Source organism: Carassius carassius, chromosome 46 (genome assembly GCF_963082965.1).
Source record: "Carassius carassius chromosome 46, fCarCar2.1, whole genome shotgun sequence".
Taxonomy (NCBI): domain Eukaryota; kingdom Metazoa; phylum Chordata; class Actinopteri; order Cypriniformes; family Cyprinidae; genus Carassius; species Carassius carassius.
Window position 1 is genome coordinate 18025815 of NC_081800.1, and position 16424 is coordinate 18042238.

Here is a 16424-nt window from a genome sequence, read left to right on the forward strand (position 1 = left end):
TGAGAACCAGGCAGAAGCTACTGGGAGCGCTAGCCATCTGACCTTTGCTGCTTATTCTCAGTGTTTGGAGATGTTGTTCTACAAGGCTTAAACTCTGACAAGCAATTGTCCTCAGAAGGTGACATGTTCAAATGGAGAAGCCAGCCTGTGGGCTAAAAGACTTAATGATGTTGAACCCAGAGCCATGCCCTGATGCTTAATTCTTGGCCTCTGTGTCAGCCATTGAGGCAAATTGCTCTGGATGAAGTGAGGAAACCACAAGACTTTTGAGAGGGATTAAAAAAACAAAAGGTCTTGTTTTTTTTTCAGCATGAATGCAGGCCTATTAATCCTAATTCATATAATGATGTTTTATCTGCTGTTGCCAAACACAGTACTGAATTTGATGCTGTGAAATCAAGCTCAAGCACTAGCATTGTTAGGATTTTCCCTTCTTTTTTCTTCTCCCAAATCCTCGTTTAATATCATATTGTACTGATACACTGTAAGCTTTAATAAAACGAGCTGTCTTTATCCAGCCTCTCTCAAATGTAGCTTTAACAAGTATGTTTCATTCAAATGAATCACTTCCATTCAGTTTCAAAATCAGGATTTATTTATTTTAAAGGAAGGAGTCTTTATTTTAGGGAAATATTTAGTTAAAGGTGATGTTAATCAGTCTTAACTCTGTTATATACAGTAAATTAGGGTGTATTATGTTGTTTTAAAAATGTGTAGTTGTATTTTATGTAAATTTATTTTGCTCAAGATAAACACCTAATTGTGACCGTTTTTAGAATTATTAGAATAGCATATTAGAATAATTTCTGAAGGATCGTGTGATGCTGAAGACTGGAGTAATGACTGCTAATAATTCACAGAAATTATTTATTTAAAATAGTCTCTTATCAAACATGTTGTAAAGCTCTCAAAAACTAAATCACGAGAGTTTATGAATAATAGAAGCCTTCAGTGAGGGTTTGACTACGCTAACACTAATAGATCAGCCCTTTGTCTATTTTTTGACGTGTAGCAACAGAGCGTGTCCTGGTCCGCTGGCCTGTTTTCCCTGTTCCTGAGTGGAATTCTAATAGCGTGCCATGTTTTTAATTGCAGAAATACATCCTTCCCCTCATTATGGGCAGCAAAGAGGACAAGAAGCATCTGCAGCGGATCGAGAGCAACATCGCGGAAATGAGTGGCACGCTGACACAGACAGGTGAAGATTAATATCTTCATCACTTTTTCCTCCTTAACATTTTCCTTCATTTATCTGTCGCCAAAATCAGCTCACATTTTACAAATGACGGTCCTGTCATTTTGCTTTAATTTGAAATTGTTTGTTTACTGTCAGCTCAGCTTCTATTAATTACGTTTCGCTGAAAAGCTCTTAACCTCAGAATATTAATGAGGGGAAGAGGAATGACAGCGTTTCCTTTTTTTTTTTTTTTGGTCTTCTTAACTGCATGGCAAGAAAGTTCATTTTAATTTTCGGCGTGGTGGTGTGGCTCTCCGGTTGGGCCCCGAACACGCTGGTGATTAAGTGTGTGGTGACAGGTGTGTCTCCCGCCTTGGACAGGTGAGGAATTTCAGCTAGTCTGACAGAGAGGGATGCCTCTCCTCTCTCCTCCTCCTCTCTTTACCCACTACGCAGCCGGTGTAATTAAACATCCCGGCAACCATGAAAGCAGGACACTTCCCGAAGAAACTTTGTCTCGTTAGTGCCACATTCTACTTGCAGCTGGGTGGCTCCTTCTGTGTAAATGACAATTCACTCTTGCAATGTTCATTTATTTATTTATTTATTCTAAAGAAAGACAATGCAGGATAAATGATGCAGTTTATTTTATTACAGTTTTTATATAGAAACACTCTGATATTTGTCTGGTTAAGGTTTTGTTCTAAACCTCTAAACTTTCACATTTAATTTGAACTGAATCTATTCTCATGAAACTCTAAGGGATTTTTTGTGAATAATTTCAGATATAGCTGTGCCTTTTTATTATTATTTAAAAAAAATCTATTTGTAATGTCTATTTAAAAAAAGAAAAAGATGTGACTAGAATATTCGCTATTCAAGTTCAAGCTATTCGCTAAGACACGTTAGACAAGTTTTATGCTGAAATGCAATTGGTTTATATATATATATGTTTGTGTGTATATATGTGTGTGTGTGTGTGTATGTATATATATATGTGTGTGTGTGTGTATATATATATATATATATATATCCAAAGCGACTTATGGATAAAAGCGTCTGCTAAATAAATAAATGTAAATATATAACTGTGTGTATATATGTATATATATATATGTGTGGGTGTGTGAAAGTCCTGTATTTCTAGGTGGCATGCATTTAATAAGTTCATTTTAATTTTATAAAGCAATGTTTCCTGAAGTGCCACGGTAAAACATATATTTCATATAATCATTTTGAATATTATTTTCACTTGTAAATTTTCAGTCTAAATTGAGTGTAATGAGTAAAAGTGCCCAGTACTGTTAAAAAAATCCCTCCCCCAGCTGCCTAAACATATTTCTGCTATGTTAAGCATTTTTCAGCCTAGCTGAATACCATGTACACATTTGAATTTTGAAAATTGTTGATATACGCAGTCCATAAAGGTGTAACAATACATGCAAAGCAGGCATTCTTGCCATATAATAGACAAACAACTTTGTCATTTATGAAGTAAACTTGGCGTTTAGCCATATTAATATTTGCCTTATAAAACCATGGAAATGATCTGGATCTATGCATGGATTTCTGGTCTCAGCGTAGTCTTCTGTTATGCATATAGTATTGTTTTCAATATCCCGGAGATCAAAATAAGCAAATTTGAGGCATATAGGATAAAGGTGAGTGATTTTAGTCAACTGCATTTTTTGAATTACATTGCCCATTGCCCAGTTTTTGGTCTGGGGAGTATTACTGAAAGGCCAGTCGATTGTGAGCATTGCGTGCAAGCTTGATGTGGGTTTCTTTATCTGATTATCAAATGAGCCTCTTCATTGCCATTTTGGTTCATATATGCAAAAAAAAAAAAAACTTCCTTTGTATAACGCTGCCTGTCTGGCCTCATTTTGTTTGGTTTTTAGCAGGATTCCTGTTTTGTTTAGTGTCGAATTCAAATTCAGATGATAAGAGTACTTGTATTGTTCCGGACTGAAGCTGCTTTTCATATATCCTTTGTGAAACACTTGTTCCTGAGAATCTTTTTTTTTTTTTTTTAGCTCTCTCTCCCTCCTTCCCTCTGCCACTCTGTCGTTTTCTCCTGGAAGAGCCGTACCTACCCCCAGTCACTCAGTCAGTCACACCGCTGATCTAATTTGCTGTGGCTGCAGTAGCCAAGTTGCTATTGTAGTTAATGACTGTTTCAGTTAACAGTTTGGGAGAGGGTTGCAATTACGGAGTGAGTATCCCCCTCTTCTCACAACGTTGAGTAATAGCAAGTGACTGCCGCTCTTGCCAATTGCCCGCACTCCTTTGTTAAAAGTTCATGTATTTCTCTAGTGCCAAGTGCATTGGAATGCTGTATTCCTTTGAATGTGGCTCCATTACTCCTGCAGCCTTTAAATTAGTGTAGGCGTTGACTCCCATTATGATTTCCCAACAACTTTCCACACACAATTAATGAACAGGTCTTGGAAGCATTTTGTCGCATGCGCACACTCACGCTCGTGCCGGCTGTATTGGAATTGTGCAAGCTGCTTGATCTCTTTGTTTAAAGAGAGCATATTGGTGACCAGCTGGCCAATAAAGGCTCAGACAGGCCTGGACATATGCAGTGTACATTATATTGCGATATTTACTGAATAATTTACGCTATACACACTGTCTGCCTCCTCACAGCAGCTGCGAAGCCACTTGTAGGATCTCAGATTCAGCCAATTGTTTTCTCTAAGAGATTGTTTGTGGAAACCCGAGCCACACTAAATGGAGGCATTATTTCTTGTGTTTTGAGTATGAAGTGAGTGTTTGTGGGTTTAGAGGTCTGGTGCAGTTGCTGCTCGTTCTCAGTGTAAAATGGTTCGAATTGCTGTTGACGTAGGCTGTGGATGGCATTCCTGCTTTATTTTGGCTTTATTTCAGACCTTTTAACTATTTTATTCATAGTTATAGTTAACATAAACATAAAACCCATAATAAACATGATATAAACATGATTTGTAATCGTGTCCTCTTTTGGAAGGCCAAACAAAGTAGTTTTGCTTTCACAGTGAAATACGGCATGGCGGTGGCGCCAACAATAATACTACAATGAGAATAAAAGGTACGCATTCTTTCTTTGCTTGAACATCTGGGCGGCGTTATGCAAATCTTCCCACATAGTGATGTAGATATGTGGGAGCGTGTTAGAACGAGCCGTTTTAGTGGGGTGTGGATGAGTCCTAACTTTTATAAAGAATATCTCTTTGGATTTGAGACTTTAGTCTTTTCAACTTCACAGATCTTCTTTATGCATTAAGAGATTGTAACACTCCAGAGAGAAAGGAAAAATTTAAGATGCATCATATGACCCATTTAATAGTTTGGAGCAACATGAGGATAAATAAAGGCAGAATTAAATATGTTTTTAGAGAACGCTAACAAATCGTATTTCAGATTTCTTGTTAATACTAATGCACTAATCTGAAAAGACAAGTTTGTACCATCATTATTATTCAGCAAGGACAATTTCAGTGTCTGTTATTCTGTAAGTAGTCACCTAATGAGACAGACAAAGGCTGTGAGAGAAAGGAACATGTAACAGCTCTTAAGCAGAAAGTTGAAAGGCTGTTTCTATGAAAGGAGAGCCCTGGAACTGTGCGCCAGAGAGCCAACAGTCGGCAGCTAATAATATCTGCTGATGTTAATCTAATTAGAGTTGATTTAACACTTTACAGAGCATGATTTATAGAGGCGTTTATTGGTTTTCTGTAACATAATCAGTTTGGAAACTTAATGCATTGTTTGGGAATGCATGTGTGACTGGAAACAGGGGGAGAGCAACTTGTGCTCTGGGTTATTTGAAATGATACCCCCATTAATAACACCAACTCTGGCCATGCTAGGGCTGTTTTTCTTGAGCTTTCTCTAATCCTCGGGACCAGCACAATCTGACAATAATTCAATCTTCAGAGAGGGAGGAAAATGAGCTGTATTTAGTAAGATTAGTGAGGACAGTAGTGTCTAGCCCTCCTGCCTCCCAAATGAGCAGGGTTTTTTTCCATCTTGTTGATTGTTTGGAGAGTTCAATAGAGCCAGCGTTTCAAACCCATGCTAATGGAGGTTAAGAGACCCTGATATGATATGAGAGCAGACGCAGGTGATTAATCTTGTACAAATAGAGGTGTCTTATATTACTGATTGAGCTGAAGGCTAAATCAAAGAGAAAACCACTGCATGTTAATCGTCGGTAATGCTTTCAAACAAACAGATACGTCGTTTTGCGCTGGATCTTGACTAAAGCTGCCGTTTCTTTGCTCGTGAAGTTCTGGTAATTGTTTTGGGTGTAGTCTTAACTTCATTTTTGTCTTTTTGGATGCAGTCACCCAGTTGCAGATGACCCTGGCTTCAGTGCAGGAGCTGCTGGTAGAGCAACAGAAGAAAATACAGGAGCTGACACAAGAGCTGGCTAACTCACAGGTAATCAGACAACACTTGCCACAATGATGAACGGGAGAAATAAAACTATAATGATGTAAATTCCGTCATCATTTACTCACGCTCGTTTCATGTTGTTCTAAACCCATAAGGCTTTGTTTCCTCTATGGACCACAAAAAAAGATATTTCACAGAAAGTTCAGTTTTCTCTTTTGGATGATAGACAATACCATAAAGGTAGTCCATATGGCATCTTAGGTAATGTTACACCTAGGTATCTTCTCTTTAGAAATCTTAAAGATCTAATGAAGTCAAACAATATTTATATTTGAATAACAAGGCAAAATTTAAGTCTTGGTTCACTGAAAATCTTCCCCTTCGCCACAGCCCTTAAACTTTATTAAATTCAAATAACATGCAGCAAGGAATGTTGATTCAGGTTTGACGTCAATAAGACACACAAACTTGTCATTTGACATAATTGATGTTAAACCTGGTTTGTTTATTTTTTAATAAAATGTAAGTGCAAATGAGATTTGAGAGATGCAGTATCCAGTCAAAGTATCCAGTAAATAATGCCTTTAGGCCTGTTCTTCTCACATAAAGCCTGTTGTATCTACATTTGTTAAAAAAAAGGATTTGGAACTGAATGAGGTGACCTAAATGAAATCACTTTGTTTTGGGTGAGCTAACCCTTTACAGTTTGTCAGGTAGTGCTGTAGTTGCACATAAGTGTCCATATGTGAGACAAAGCAACATTTTGGTTTGATTCAACAGAAGTGACTGAAAAAAAAATCATACAATCTGAACATTCCTCCGGTTTCTGAAATTCCTGTTACAGACTATATGTAAGGAAAGAATGTGATTGAAAACATTTTTGTCTGTGTTTTTTTGTTGTATAGACATCATCAGAGAACATAATTCCTTGTGCATTACGTAAGCACTATTAAACTGCGTAATCAACAGGTCAGAAATGCAGAATTTGCCTTTCATCCTCTGAAATACCTTAGATATAGAGAGTGCGGTTACTGTAAAACGTGAAAAGAAAGCATCGAGAAAAAAAACCTAAAGGAATTTGTTTATCTACAATGGTTGCATTCCTCCCTGGTTATATCATTTTTCTCAGAGATATTATGAATGATAGTCTTCACTTGTTTTGTTGATCTGTTGAGTTTAAATGCAGCCTCCAGTGTGCATTTTCCTAAGGCCCTTTGCTGTGCTCTGTTTGAGGGGCGCAGCCTCTATAAAACAAGGCCACTTTGAGTTTAAAACAACACAGGGCATTTTTCAGTGGCACTGAGACAGATGCCTCACCCTGATGTAAATATTAGTGGTGACAGAACTCATATGCTGCTGAGAAGAGAAAAATGTGCATCAGCAGGATAAGGCATGTCATGGGAGCTCCATAAAGAACGTGTACAGCAATCTCCAGAACACTCAAGCAAGCCATCCAGGGACAGGATGTGACCCCACGCTGACACCCCCCTGATCTCTCCTGTATCTGTCATTTGATTTCTGCTGATTTCATCTAGGCAGAAACCTCATTTAACCCCCACCCATACTGCAACTAGAAGAGATGGACCGGTAGGATTTTCTTTGAGCCCCAACTTAGAGGCCTGTCAATTAAAGAATTACGAAGGAAACTTTTATTGTTCATAAATAATGCTTGGGAATGTTGCCCGTACAGTTAGTTTGTATATATGTTGTGTATAGGGCTGTCGCGATAACCGCAATATTGTAATACCGCGCTATTGACAAGCAAACCGCAGAGAAAAGATAGCAACCGCTGAAACCGCGGCAACCGCAGTGTTCAGGTTTTTTTTTTATATGAGGCTGTGGCCTTCTTGTTTTTTCAATTTGTCACCGTGCATTCATGATTCAATGTTAAATAAATTAATGATACAATATGGTTACGACTGTCATTTTCTCGCGAGCCATTGTAGCTTTATGGTGCTTCGTTTGTTTTCGAATAGGCCGGCTGAAACGATGGGAGGCGCTCGATCTCGTCCCAAAACCTAATGTCACGTCCCCAGTTTGGGAACATTTCAGCTTTCAACCCGATGAAAAGGGCGACCCAGCAAATTTAGATGAGCCGATATGCAAAATTTGCGGCAAAAAGGTTCCTGTGACGCGGCAATACATCTAATTTGAGGTCATCGGGACATTCTAAAACGCTTAATGTGAAAAACGCTTAACGTGGTTTAATGTACTAATACAGTGATCCTAACAGACCAAACTCACTAAACATCATTTTAATAAAGTATACGATCTACAAAAAATCAGATGATCCCTGAATATGAATTCAACGCGTTTAATAACACGTTAAGCTTTTTCCTCTCATAGAAAACCATCATAAGGCTTAACGTGTTATTAAACGACTTGCAATCATATTCAGGACTCACCGTTTTTTTTTTTTTTTTTTTTTTGTACATAGTATACTTTATTAGTATAATGTATAGTGAGTTTGGTTTTTAAAAATAACTGTCTTAGTACATTAAGCCACATTAACAGTTTTCTTGGTTTTCTATGGGAGGAAAAGGCTTAACGTGTTATTAAACGAGTTGCATTCATATTCAGGGCTCATCTGATTTTCTATAGATAGCAGAGATGGGACCAAGTCCCACATGTGCAAGTCTCAAGTAAGTCTCAAGTCTTAACCTTTAAGTCTCAAGTAAGTCCCAAGTATTTTTTTCTTGGGCAAGTCAAGTCAAGTCAAGTCACAAGTTATGTCAAGTCAAGTCAAGTCAAGTCCTGTAGTAAGTCAAGTCAAGTCCAAGTCAAGTCACCTTATTATTGTAATTTTACCTGCAGAATCTGATCTTAATAAAGTTAAAGACAAGATATAAGTAACAGTAAATTAAAATAATTTGGATTTGCATTGTACATACTCATGTTCAGTAAAATACATCATGGAATCAAACAAAATTGTAACTTCATAAAATTATTTATTTTTCACTTCTGCCAACAGAAATGTTTTACATTTTCAACATTGAGTCCATAAAACAAATAACAGCTAAACATCCAACAGACTCCTCTCTGAACACCCCCCCCCCCCTCTCTCTCTTTCTCTCAAACGACGTGACGTGACATGACATGACATTCGGCCAAGTATGGTGACCCATACTCAGAATTCGTGCTCTGCATTTAACCCATCCGAAGTGCACACACACAGAGCAGTGAACACACACACACACTGTGAGCACACACCCGGAGCAGTGAGCAGCCATTTATGCTGCGGCGCCCGGGGAGCAGTTGGGGGTTCGATGCCTTGCTCAAGGGCACCTAAGTCGTGGTATTGAAGGTGAAGAGAGAACTGTACATGCACTCCCCCCACCCACAATTCCTGCCGGCCCGAGACTCGAACTCACAACCCTTCGATTGCAAGTCCGACTCTCTAACAATTAGGCCACAACTTCCCCTCAAACACAGTTTACATACAACATTAAACTTTCTTACATTTCTCCTCTCTCTCTCTCTCAAGTTAAAGTTGCTTTATTGGCATGACATTTGAGTTACAGTATTGCCAAATTTAGCATTTAGATACAGAATCAAATATAATTACAATAAAATACAATAAAAATAGCAGCAGCAGATAATATTTCTAATATTAATAATAGTAATTGTATAGAATTAAGAATATAAAATAAAACAGTTGAATACAATAAATTATCCCTTTGTATGGTGTGTATGGTGTATAAATATTTAGTAGCTATTGTGACTGCCGCCTCATTCTCTCCAAGTATATAGAGTAGTTTCTCCGAGTCATTTAGAGACAAGAATGAACGATTCAAAGCTTCAAGCTGTGGGAAGAATGTTTTCTCTTGTAGTGCTGTATTTGGGACAGACAAGAAGGAAGTGTTTCTCATCCTCTGTTTGATTCAGCTCACAGTGTTTGCCTCTCTTCTCTCGGTAGCCAGGATCTTTTATGTCTACCAATCTCTATTTCCAAATCATGATCACTGAGTCGATATTTTGAAAGGATTTGTCTTTCTTTTAATTGCTTGAGTGATAAGTAATTTGCCAGTTTTGTGGTTCTGTTTAGGGCCGAATAACACTGGAGTTTGGTTTGGAGCTCAAATTCATTTTTTTTTCATTTTTCATCATAATTATACTTTAGATTTTTGTCAATTAGTTTCTGAATGTTGGGGTTGTGATTGGAGTCAGACTCAGTTTGGGTTTCCTTCATCAGGTGAAGCACGAGTGTGTTTCTCTCTCTCTCTCTCTCACACACACACACACACACACACACACACAATCTCTCTCTCAGAGTACATCCGTAAGTCATTACCTCTATTACAAGGTATTGCACTTGCAAAATATAAGATTCGAGAGTCTTGTCTGCAAGCCGAGCACGATGTGGCCTATCCCACCATGTATGCGCCACCGGTATGCGCGCTCATAATGGAAGCAACGCGGTCGCGACGCACACGCGGTGCGACACGCTCGACGCCTCAGGGGCGCAACTGCCCGAGCGCTTTGGAAACAATGAGAAAGCGACGCGACTAGCGATTTCCACGCGTTTTAGGCGCGAATTATTGACGACAAAAGCGATGACCCTCAGTACCCCTCAAGCTGAGATGTTGATGTGATGTGATATCTGATCTAAGTGGGCGTGGTCTGCGTAAGGTAGAGAGGGCATGACTGATGATGTCATGACATGACAACGCGATTCTCAGCCTGCGCTCCAGCTGCATAATCAATTTTATTTTTTTAAAATAATTTATATATTTTATATTCAAACTGAAAACATAATGTGATTAACACTCAAGTCATTCAAGTCATCCTGTCTCAAGTCAAGTCCCGAATCTTTAACTTCCAAGTCCGAGTCAAGTCTCAAGTATTTTATTTTTTGTCAAGTCAAGTCACAAGTCTTAAAAATAGCGACTCGAGTCGACTCGAGTCCAAGTCACTAAGTCACAAGTCCCCATGTCTGATAGATAGTATACGTAATTAGTATGATTTTTAGTGAGTTTGGTCTGTTAATATCACTGTCTTAGTACATTAAGCCATATTAAGCGTTTTGCGAGTGTCCCCTGTCATCCAGCGCAGCTGCCCCCTCAAGCATCAGGTCGCGGAGCAACATCAAAAAGAACAGCTGAGACCGGCCGACAGTTAGGAGTAGCTGAAGCCTTTGCGAAATCTGTAAAATACAGCCGTGAAAGTAACAGGCATACCTGCTGAAGTCACGGACAACCTCCGCGTCAGTTCCCATACCCAGGAGAGCGTGAGCAGATAACGAGCTCACACACGCTTTCTGCTTGAGGAGTGTATCGACTCCAACGTGAATCCACTGTACTGGTGGGCCAGAGGTGGCGCGACAATCCGCTGCTGTCCAAAGTCGCGCGCAAATACATGTAATACATATTAGAAAAAAAAAATTATTGGAAAACGCATGTTCTTGTTGCTGTTTGGCATTTAACAATAAACAAAAATGTTTTAAAACGTGTCTCTCTGTCAGTTAAAAAAGCAACAATATATGCTACTTAACTCAACGATAAAGCTTTGTATGCAGCAAAATCAGCATAAATTAGGTATGTAAAAAAAAAAAAACCCGGCGGTAATACCGCATATCGCGCTATTGAGCCACCCATAATAACCGCAGGGGAAATTTCTTAACCGCGACAGCCCTAGTTGTGTATTGTTCATAATTAATAGCTTTTAAATTTAGCTGGTTTATGAAGCTGCAGGGTTGTGTAAGGGAGGATTTTTATCACAGGTGGCAGCACATAAACAGTAAATCACAGGTTAAAAGTGTTAACATGTATAAATATATAAGTAGTAATATATTAATATAAATAATTGTATTATAATATAAACTAATTTTTAAATATGAAACAAATATACTTATAAGAATAATACATATTATTAGTTATTTGAAGTACTAATTACATACATTATAAAGTTATTATAGTAAATATGTATAGTCATTTGTATTGGTTAAACAATTTTTGGTTTTCAATTTTGAGAAACTAACAAAAGCTAAATGGATGAATCAATTTTCTATAATATAAATAAATATTTTTTAAATGTGAAACAATTACAAATGAAAAAGTTTAATATAATAAATAAATATTATATGTAGCTATTCTTATTGGTTTTCACTTTTGAGAAACATGAACAAAAGCTCATTTATTAATTTATGTATTTATTTATTTATTTGTACTACTATGCCACACAACCCACAGTAATAAGAATAAGGAGTGCACAGAAAGATACAGAATTCATCTTTGTTGTTTGTCTATTGTGGCAGTGCTGATTTTGTTGTCTTTATCACATGCTAATTTAATGCATTATGATGTCATTATCTTTCACAAGAATGCTCATGATGATACAGCCTTCAAATCTTTTCTGAAGACACGTGTTTAGTATCTATAAAGAAAAGTCATCTGAGGGAAATCGCTTGCTGAAAACACATTGCCATACCTCAGAATGTAAAACGCTACACACATTGTTTCTTACGATACTCCGATAAATCATCTCATAACGGGCTCCAAAAAGCGCTTTGGAATCACAACTGAGGGTGTGTTTTATGTCCACAGCTTGTTAAGCGCATGGGTGTTTTACTGAAGCATCTGGATCCCGTAGGAAAACATATGCAAACACATCTGGCCTGAAATTGAAGTGAAAATATGAATCTCTCACCCTCAAGTTTGCAAGAATTGCAGACTCACCACAGCGTTTTCCCCTCCAACATCCTTCCGTCACCCTCTAGAAGTTTGTCATCTATAAACTGAATTGCCAAATAATCTCCAGTTCACCTCTTCTGTTAAAGAGATACGCCTCCACTAGTTCCAGAAAAAACATTGATCTATTGTTCAAAACACTTTAGGTCATCATCCTCACAGCTGCTCTAAGTCAAGTAAAAATGGCTAAAATTCTCTGTCAAATTCTAGATTAAATTAAAAAGCTTCATTTGTCATGAGTGCCCTGCCGGAAAGCAGCAGTGTGTATAAAGTACACTTCACATCTAAATGCCCATTAAACAAATCATAAAGTCTACTTTGAGCTGATCTAACATTTTGTTTTGAGACATGCGGGGCCCTGTTGTCTAGAGCCATATGGGAAGTTCGGGAAATTATTTTCAGGTTCAGAGCATGAAAGCAAGGACACGTGTGGTGCCTTTTGGCTGTGCATCATTTTCATTGTGTGGTTTTCTGAGTTGCCTATTTGGGGTTCTATACTCTGTAAAGAATGCACAAAGCAAATGTGTATTTAACCTGAAACACATGGAGACTCCTGTTTCCTCAGCTGCCATGTAAACATTTTTATACTGTATATCTATATATTTCCAAAGCCACAAATAAAGTATATTCTGTGTTATGAGCACAGTGGGACTGTTTCTCCTTAGTCACTCAAACTCTGGCTATGTTTGTGCTCATAGTTTAACATTTTCTTTTCATGTCATTGGCTACATACAGTACTTTGTATTTCCTCAGTTCTCACCTGATTAAATTTACTCGTGCTCACCTGAAGCTGTTATTCAAATGGCGATTGATGAAGTCTTTGTCGACTGATTTAGAAAGTCGGTTGGAACTTCTAGAGAAGTCTTTGTACTGATTTAAATACTCAAGTACTTTATCTATTTGTTTCAATAGTCGACATATTTTTATTTATTTATAATATATTTAAAATTTATTTTTAGAATGCATCATTTTAAATGGATAGTTCACCCAAAAATCTAAGTGGTCTTTTACCCACGCTCATATTGTTTCAAACCTGTATGACTTTCTTTTGCAGAACTTCTTTTTGTCCATACAATGGGAGAATGTTCATTTTTTGAATTAACTTTTCCATTAAAAAACCGAATCTGCATTTTTCTGCATCTGATATTTTCGGAGCTAATTCTCTGTGGGATGGATTTAAATATGGTAAAATGTATTAGAGTAGTGGTAGTCTGATATATTTGCTCATTTCTGACTATTTTGAGATTATCAGCAAGTGTTTAACTGCTAGTTTGGTCAGTTTCAAAACTGCTTTGTTAGCTTTATATTTTTTTAGTGTAAGTAAAGTTTCAGCCAGTTTGAGTACAACTCATTTGCCATCAGTGAACTGTATTGTGAAGAAGAATGTGTATCTTTCAAATTCAATTTAAGAGTTCTTATTTTTAAGCAAAAGCACCTTTTTCACCTTGATAATATATAATACTGAATAACAGGCAGAATGTTGCATCTCATTCTCCACAGATATAAAGCATTATCCTCTTGACTGGATGAGTTTAGTTCCTGTGCCGTTTGAATACAATGATAGCTGTTTTTATTAGTGGCTGCTGGTGGAAGATTAGGAGTGCTTCGATTTTTTTTTTCGCCTTCCACCACAGAATGCCCTGCCACTGGGAAAGTGAATAAACCGGCTCAAATAAATTGTACTAGTGTTTTCACCAGAAAACACTCCCTTGGGATTTATTTTCAAGCTGATTCCACCATAAATATACATGCATTAAGCGGAGGAAAAAACACATCAGAGAGGGTAGCAGTGGATCAATATGCATTCAGACATTTCTTAACTTGCCTTTCTTAATGCTTTTTAACATTATCTGTTGTTAATGTTCTGCAGACATTTGCTTTAATGTATTCCAAGTCAAGTAAGTACATGCATATACCTCTCTTGTACGGTACGCTCCACCTCCTTAAATAATTACCCAGACTGAGGCAAAGCTTTGTTCACACTTAAGAGGGTGACGGACCCCGATCACACTGCACTGAGTCCTCTGACTGGAAATGTGCTCTGCAATCACAGACATGCAGAGAAAGGCCTTTAGCAGCAATTAAACGGTCATCACTAAATGTGTGCGTGCTCGTTCGGCTCCTGAAATGAAGAATTGCAACCGTGGAACTTTAAACACCACCGGCTGAGAGATTCTTTGTAGCCTCTGTTAAAATATTATTTAGATTTTATGTCCGAGAAGTGTAAGCTAAGCCTCAAAAGCAATTAATTTTTTTTCCCCGTTACAAAGTTAAAATAAGCAAGAGGTACATTCCAGCCTTATTATACTGTGTGCCGTAGGGAGTGTGGGCTTTAGATGGCCATAATGAGGTGAGGCCTGTAATAAGTCTTCACCAGGCCTAATGCGCTTGGATTGGATCAGATGTGCCCTCTTCTAAAATGGTGCGCTTATCTGAGGGCTTTAGGAGCAGAAAGGAGACAAAACCTCTATCCCTCCCCAGCCCTCGCTGTAAATGAGTCTGATACTTTTTTTTATTTTTTTTTTTAGATATGATTCAATTAATTTACTTTAGATTTAATTACATGTGGAAGAGTCCAAGTTATCCCTCTCCTCTTGATAGGGGGTCTCTACTTTCTAACTAGCCATCCCCAGTGACTCTGATGTTCTTAATTACACTATTATTTTCCTTTTCCCCCCAGCCCTTTTTTCACTTCCTCTTCCCACTCTTATTTTTAACCCCTCAGCAGGCAGAAGAAATGGAATGGGGAAGATGTGGGCTGTTTGTTTGTGGAATGTTCAGAGAGTCAATGGCTCCATGTAGCCGCTTGAGAGCCCGGGTTAATCTGTTAGAACATTTAGAGATCTGAACATTTAGGTTTCTCTTACCAACTGCCTGTCTATTTAAGGAGAAAAATGATGGATGGATTTTTTGGGGCTTTTTTTTTTCTTTCTTGAAGTCATTTGCTATTCAAATGTTTGCTGGCCACTTCAATTGGCCATCACTCTCTTCAGCAGTTAGTGATAAGGCTTCTTTTAATAAAAACCTCCCTGACTTAATGAATACTGCCATTGTTGTGCCAGAGACATCTTATCAAACACCTCTGTCCTGCTCAAATCAGCAGTCTGCAATATGGAAAAATATGTAAAAATGGCATGATTAATTCCCATAGGCTTTTTATTTTTTATTTTTATAAAGATCCTGACCTTCTAAATAGAGAAGACACAGTAGCTGGGACTCGTCAGTGTAGTTGTAGTTTGATATCAAGACTTTGAAGACTTTCATTGTCTCGTATTGGCAGTTTGAATGCATCAGATTATTGTGTGTTCATTGAGTGACTGACAAATCAAATTAAAAAAAGTCACACTTTAACAGATTGCTGATGTTTGTGAAGTTTTTGCATATTTTGCATACTAATACAACAGGTTCTGGTAAATTATGGAATTACATTTGCTTCAATAAGAATGAACGAAACTTTATAAAACTGAACGTAACTTTTTTAGAAACTATCAAAAATATGCCATTACAAAAGATGAAAAACACAATGAAAATGAAAAAAATTAACTCAGTCGCACAAATGTAACAGGCTCTTCAATTATGCTTCATTCTTTGATAATGATAATGTCAAAGATTCGTTTTCGCTAATCGTGGATTCTCAATGCATTGCCACAGATTTCGCTTACAGTTCGCAGTTTTTTGTTTGGTGTTTTGACACAAAACTCTTGTGGGGGCAGGCTTAACAGTGAAGTTTGTTCATTTTTATTGAAGCAAATGTAATTCCATAGTAATATAAGGGCAGATATGGTAGAGCTTTCACATTCTGAGGCAGATCTTCTTCACCTTTACTGACTTTAACTTTTTAAGCCCCAGATAAAGGTCAGTTGAGCAAAAATGTAAAGGATAACGATGATTACGTTTACAGAGGGTTCAGATTGATCAGTGGTTAATGGTTTGAGGTGTAGAAAACCTAGTAAATAAGTGTTTTTTTATTTGTTTTCAAAAGGAAAAAGATGGTGGTGATCATTTATAATTTTGTCTCTGCAGACCTCATCTGCCACCAACCGCATGCTGGAGTCTCAGAACATCAGTGAACTCAAGGCTGAGATTGTGTCTCTGAAGGGTCTTCTTCTCAGCAGGTAATTTTTCACCTTTTTAAATAAACCTGTGACAATAGATGGCATATTTAATTTGACAGG

At 37.6% G+C, this 16424-nt stretch overlaps 1 protein-coding gene across 1 annotated transcript in view; it reads left to right on the forward strand.

Annotated features, from left to right (window-relative positions):
• Positions 1-16424, forward strand: part of pex14 (peroxisomal biogenesis factor 14) — a 79019-nt gene that overhangs the window by 53104 nt on the left and 9491 nt on the right. Inside the window, exons 6-8 of the mRNA XM_059541332.1 lie at positions 1096-1198; positions 5511-5608; positions 16273-16364. Coding sequence (XP_059397315.1) covers positions 1096-1198; positions 5511-5608; positions 16273-16364 — 293 coding nt within the window. The remainder of the gene's footprint in view (positions 1-1095; positions 1199-5510; positions 5609-16272; positions 16365-16424) is intronic.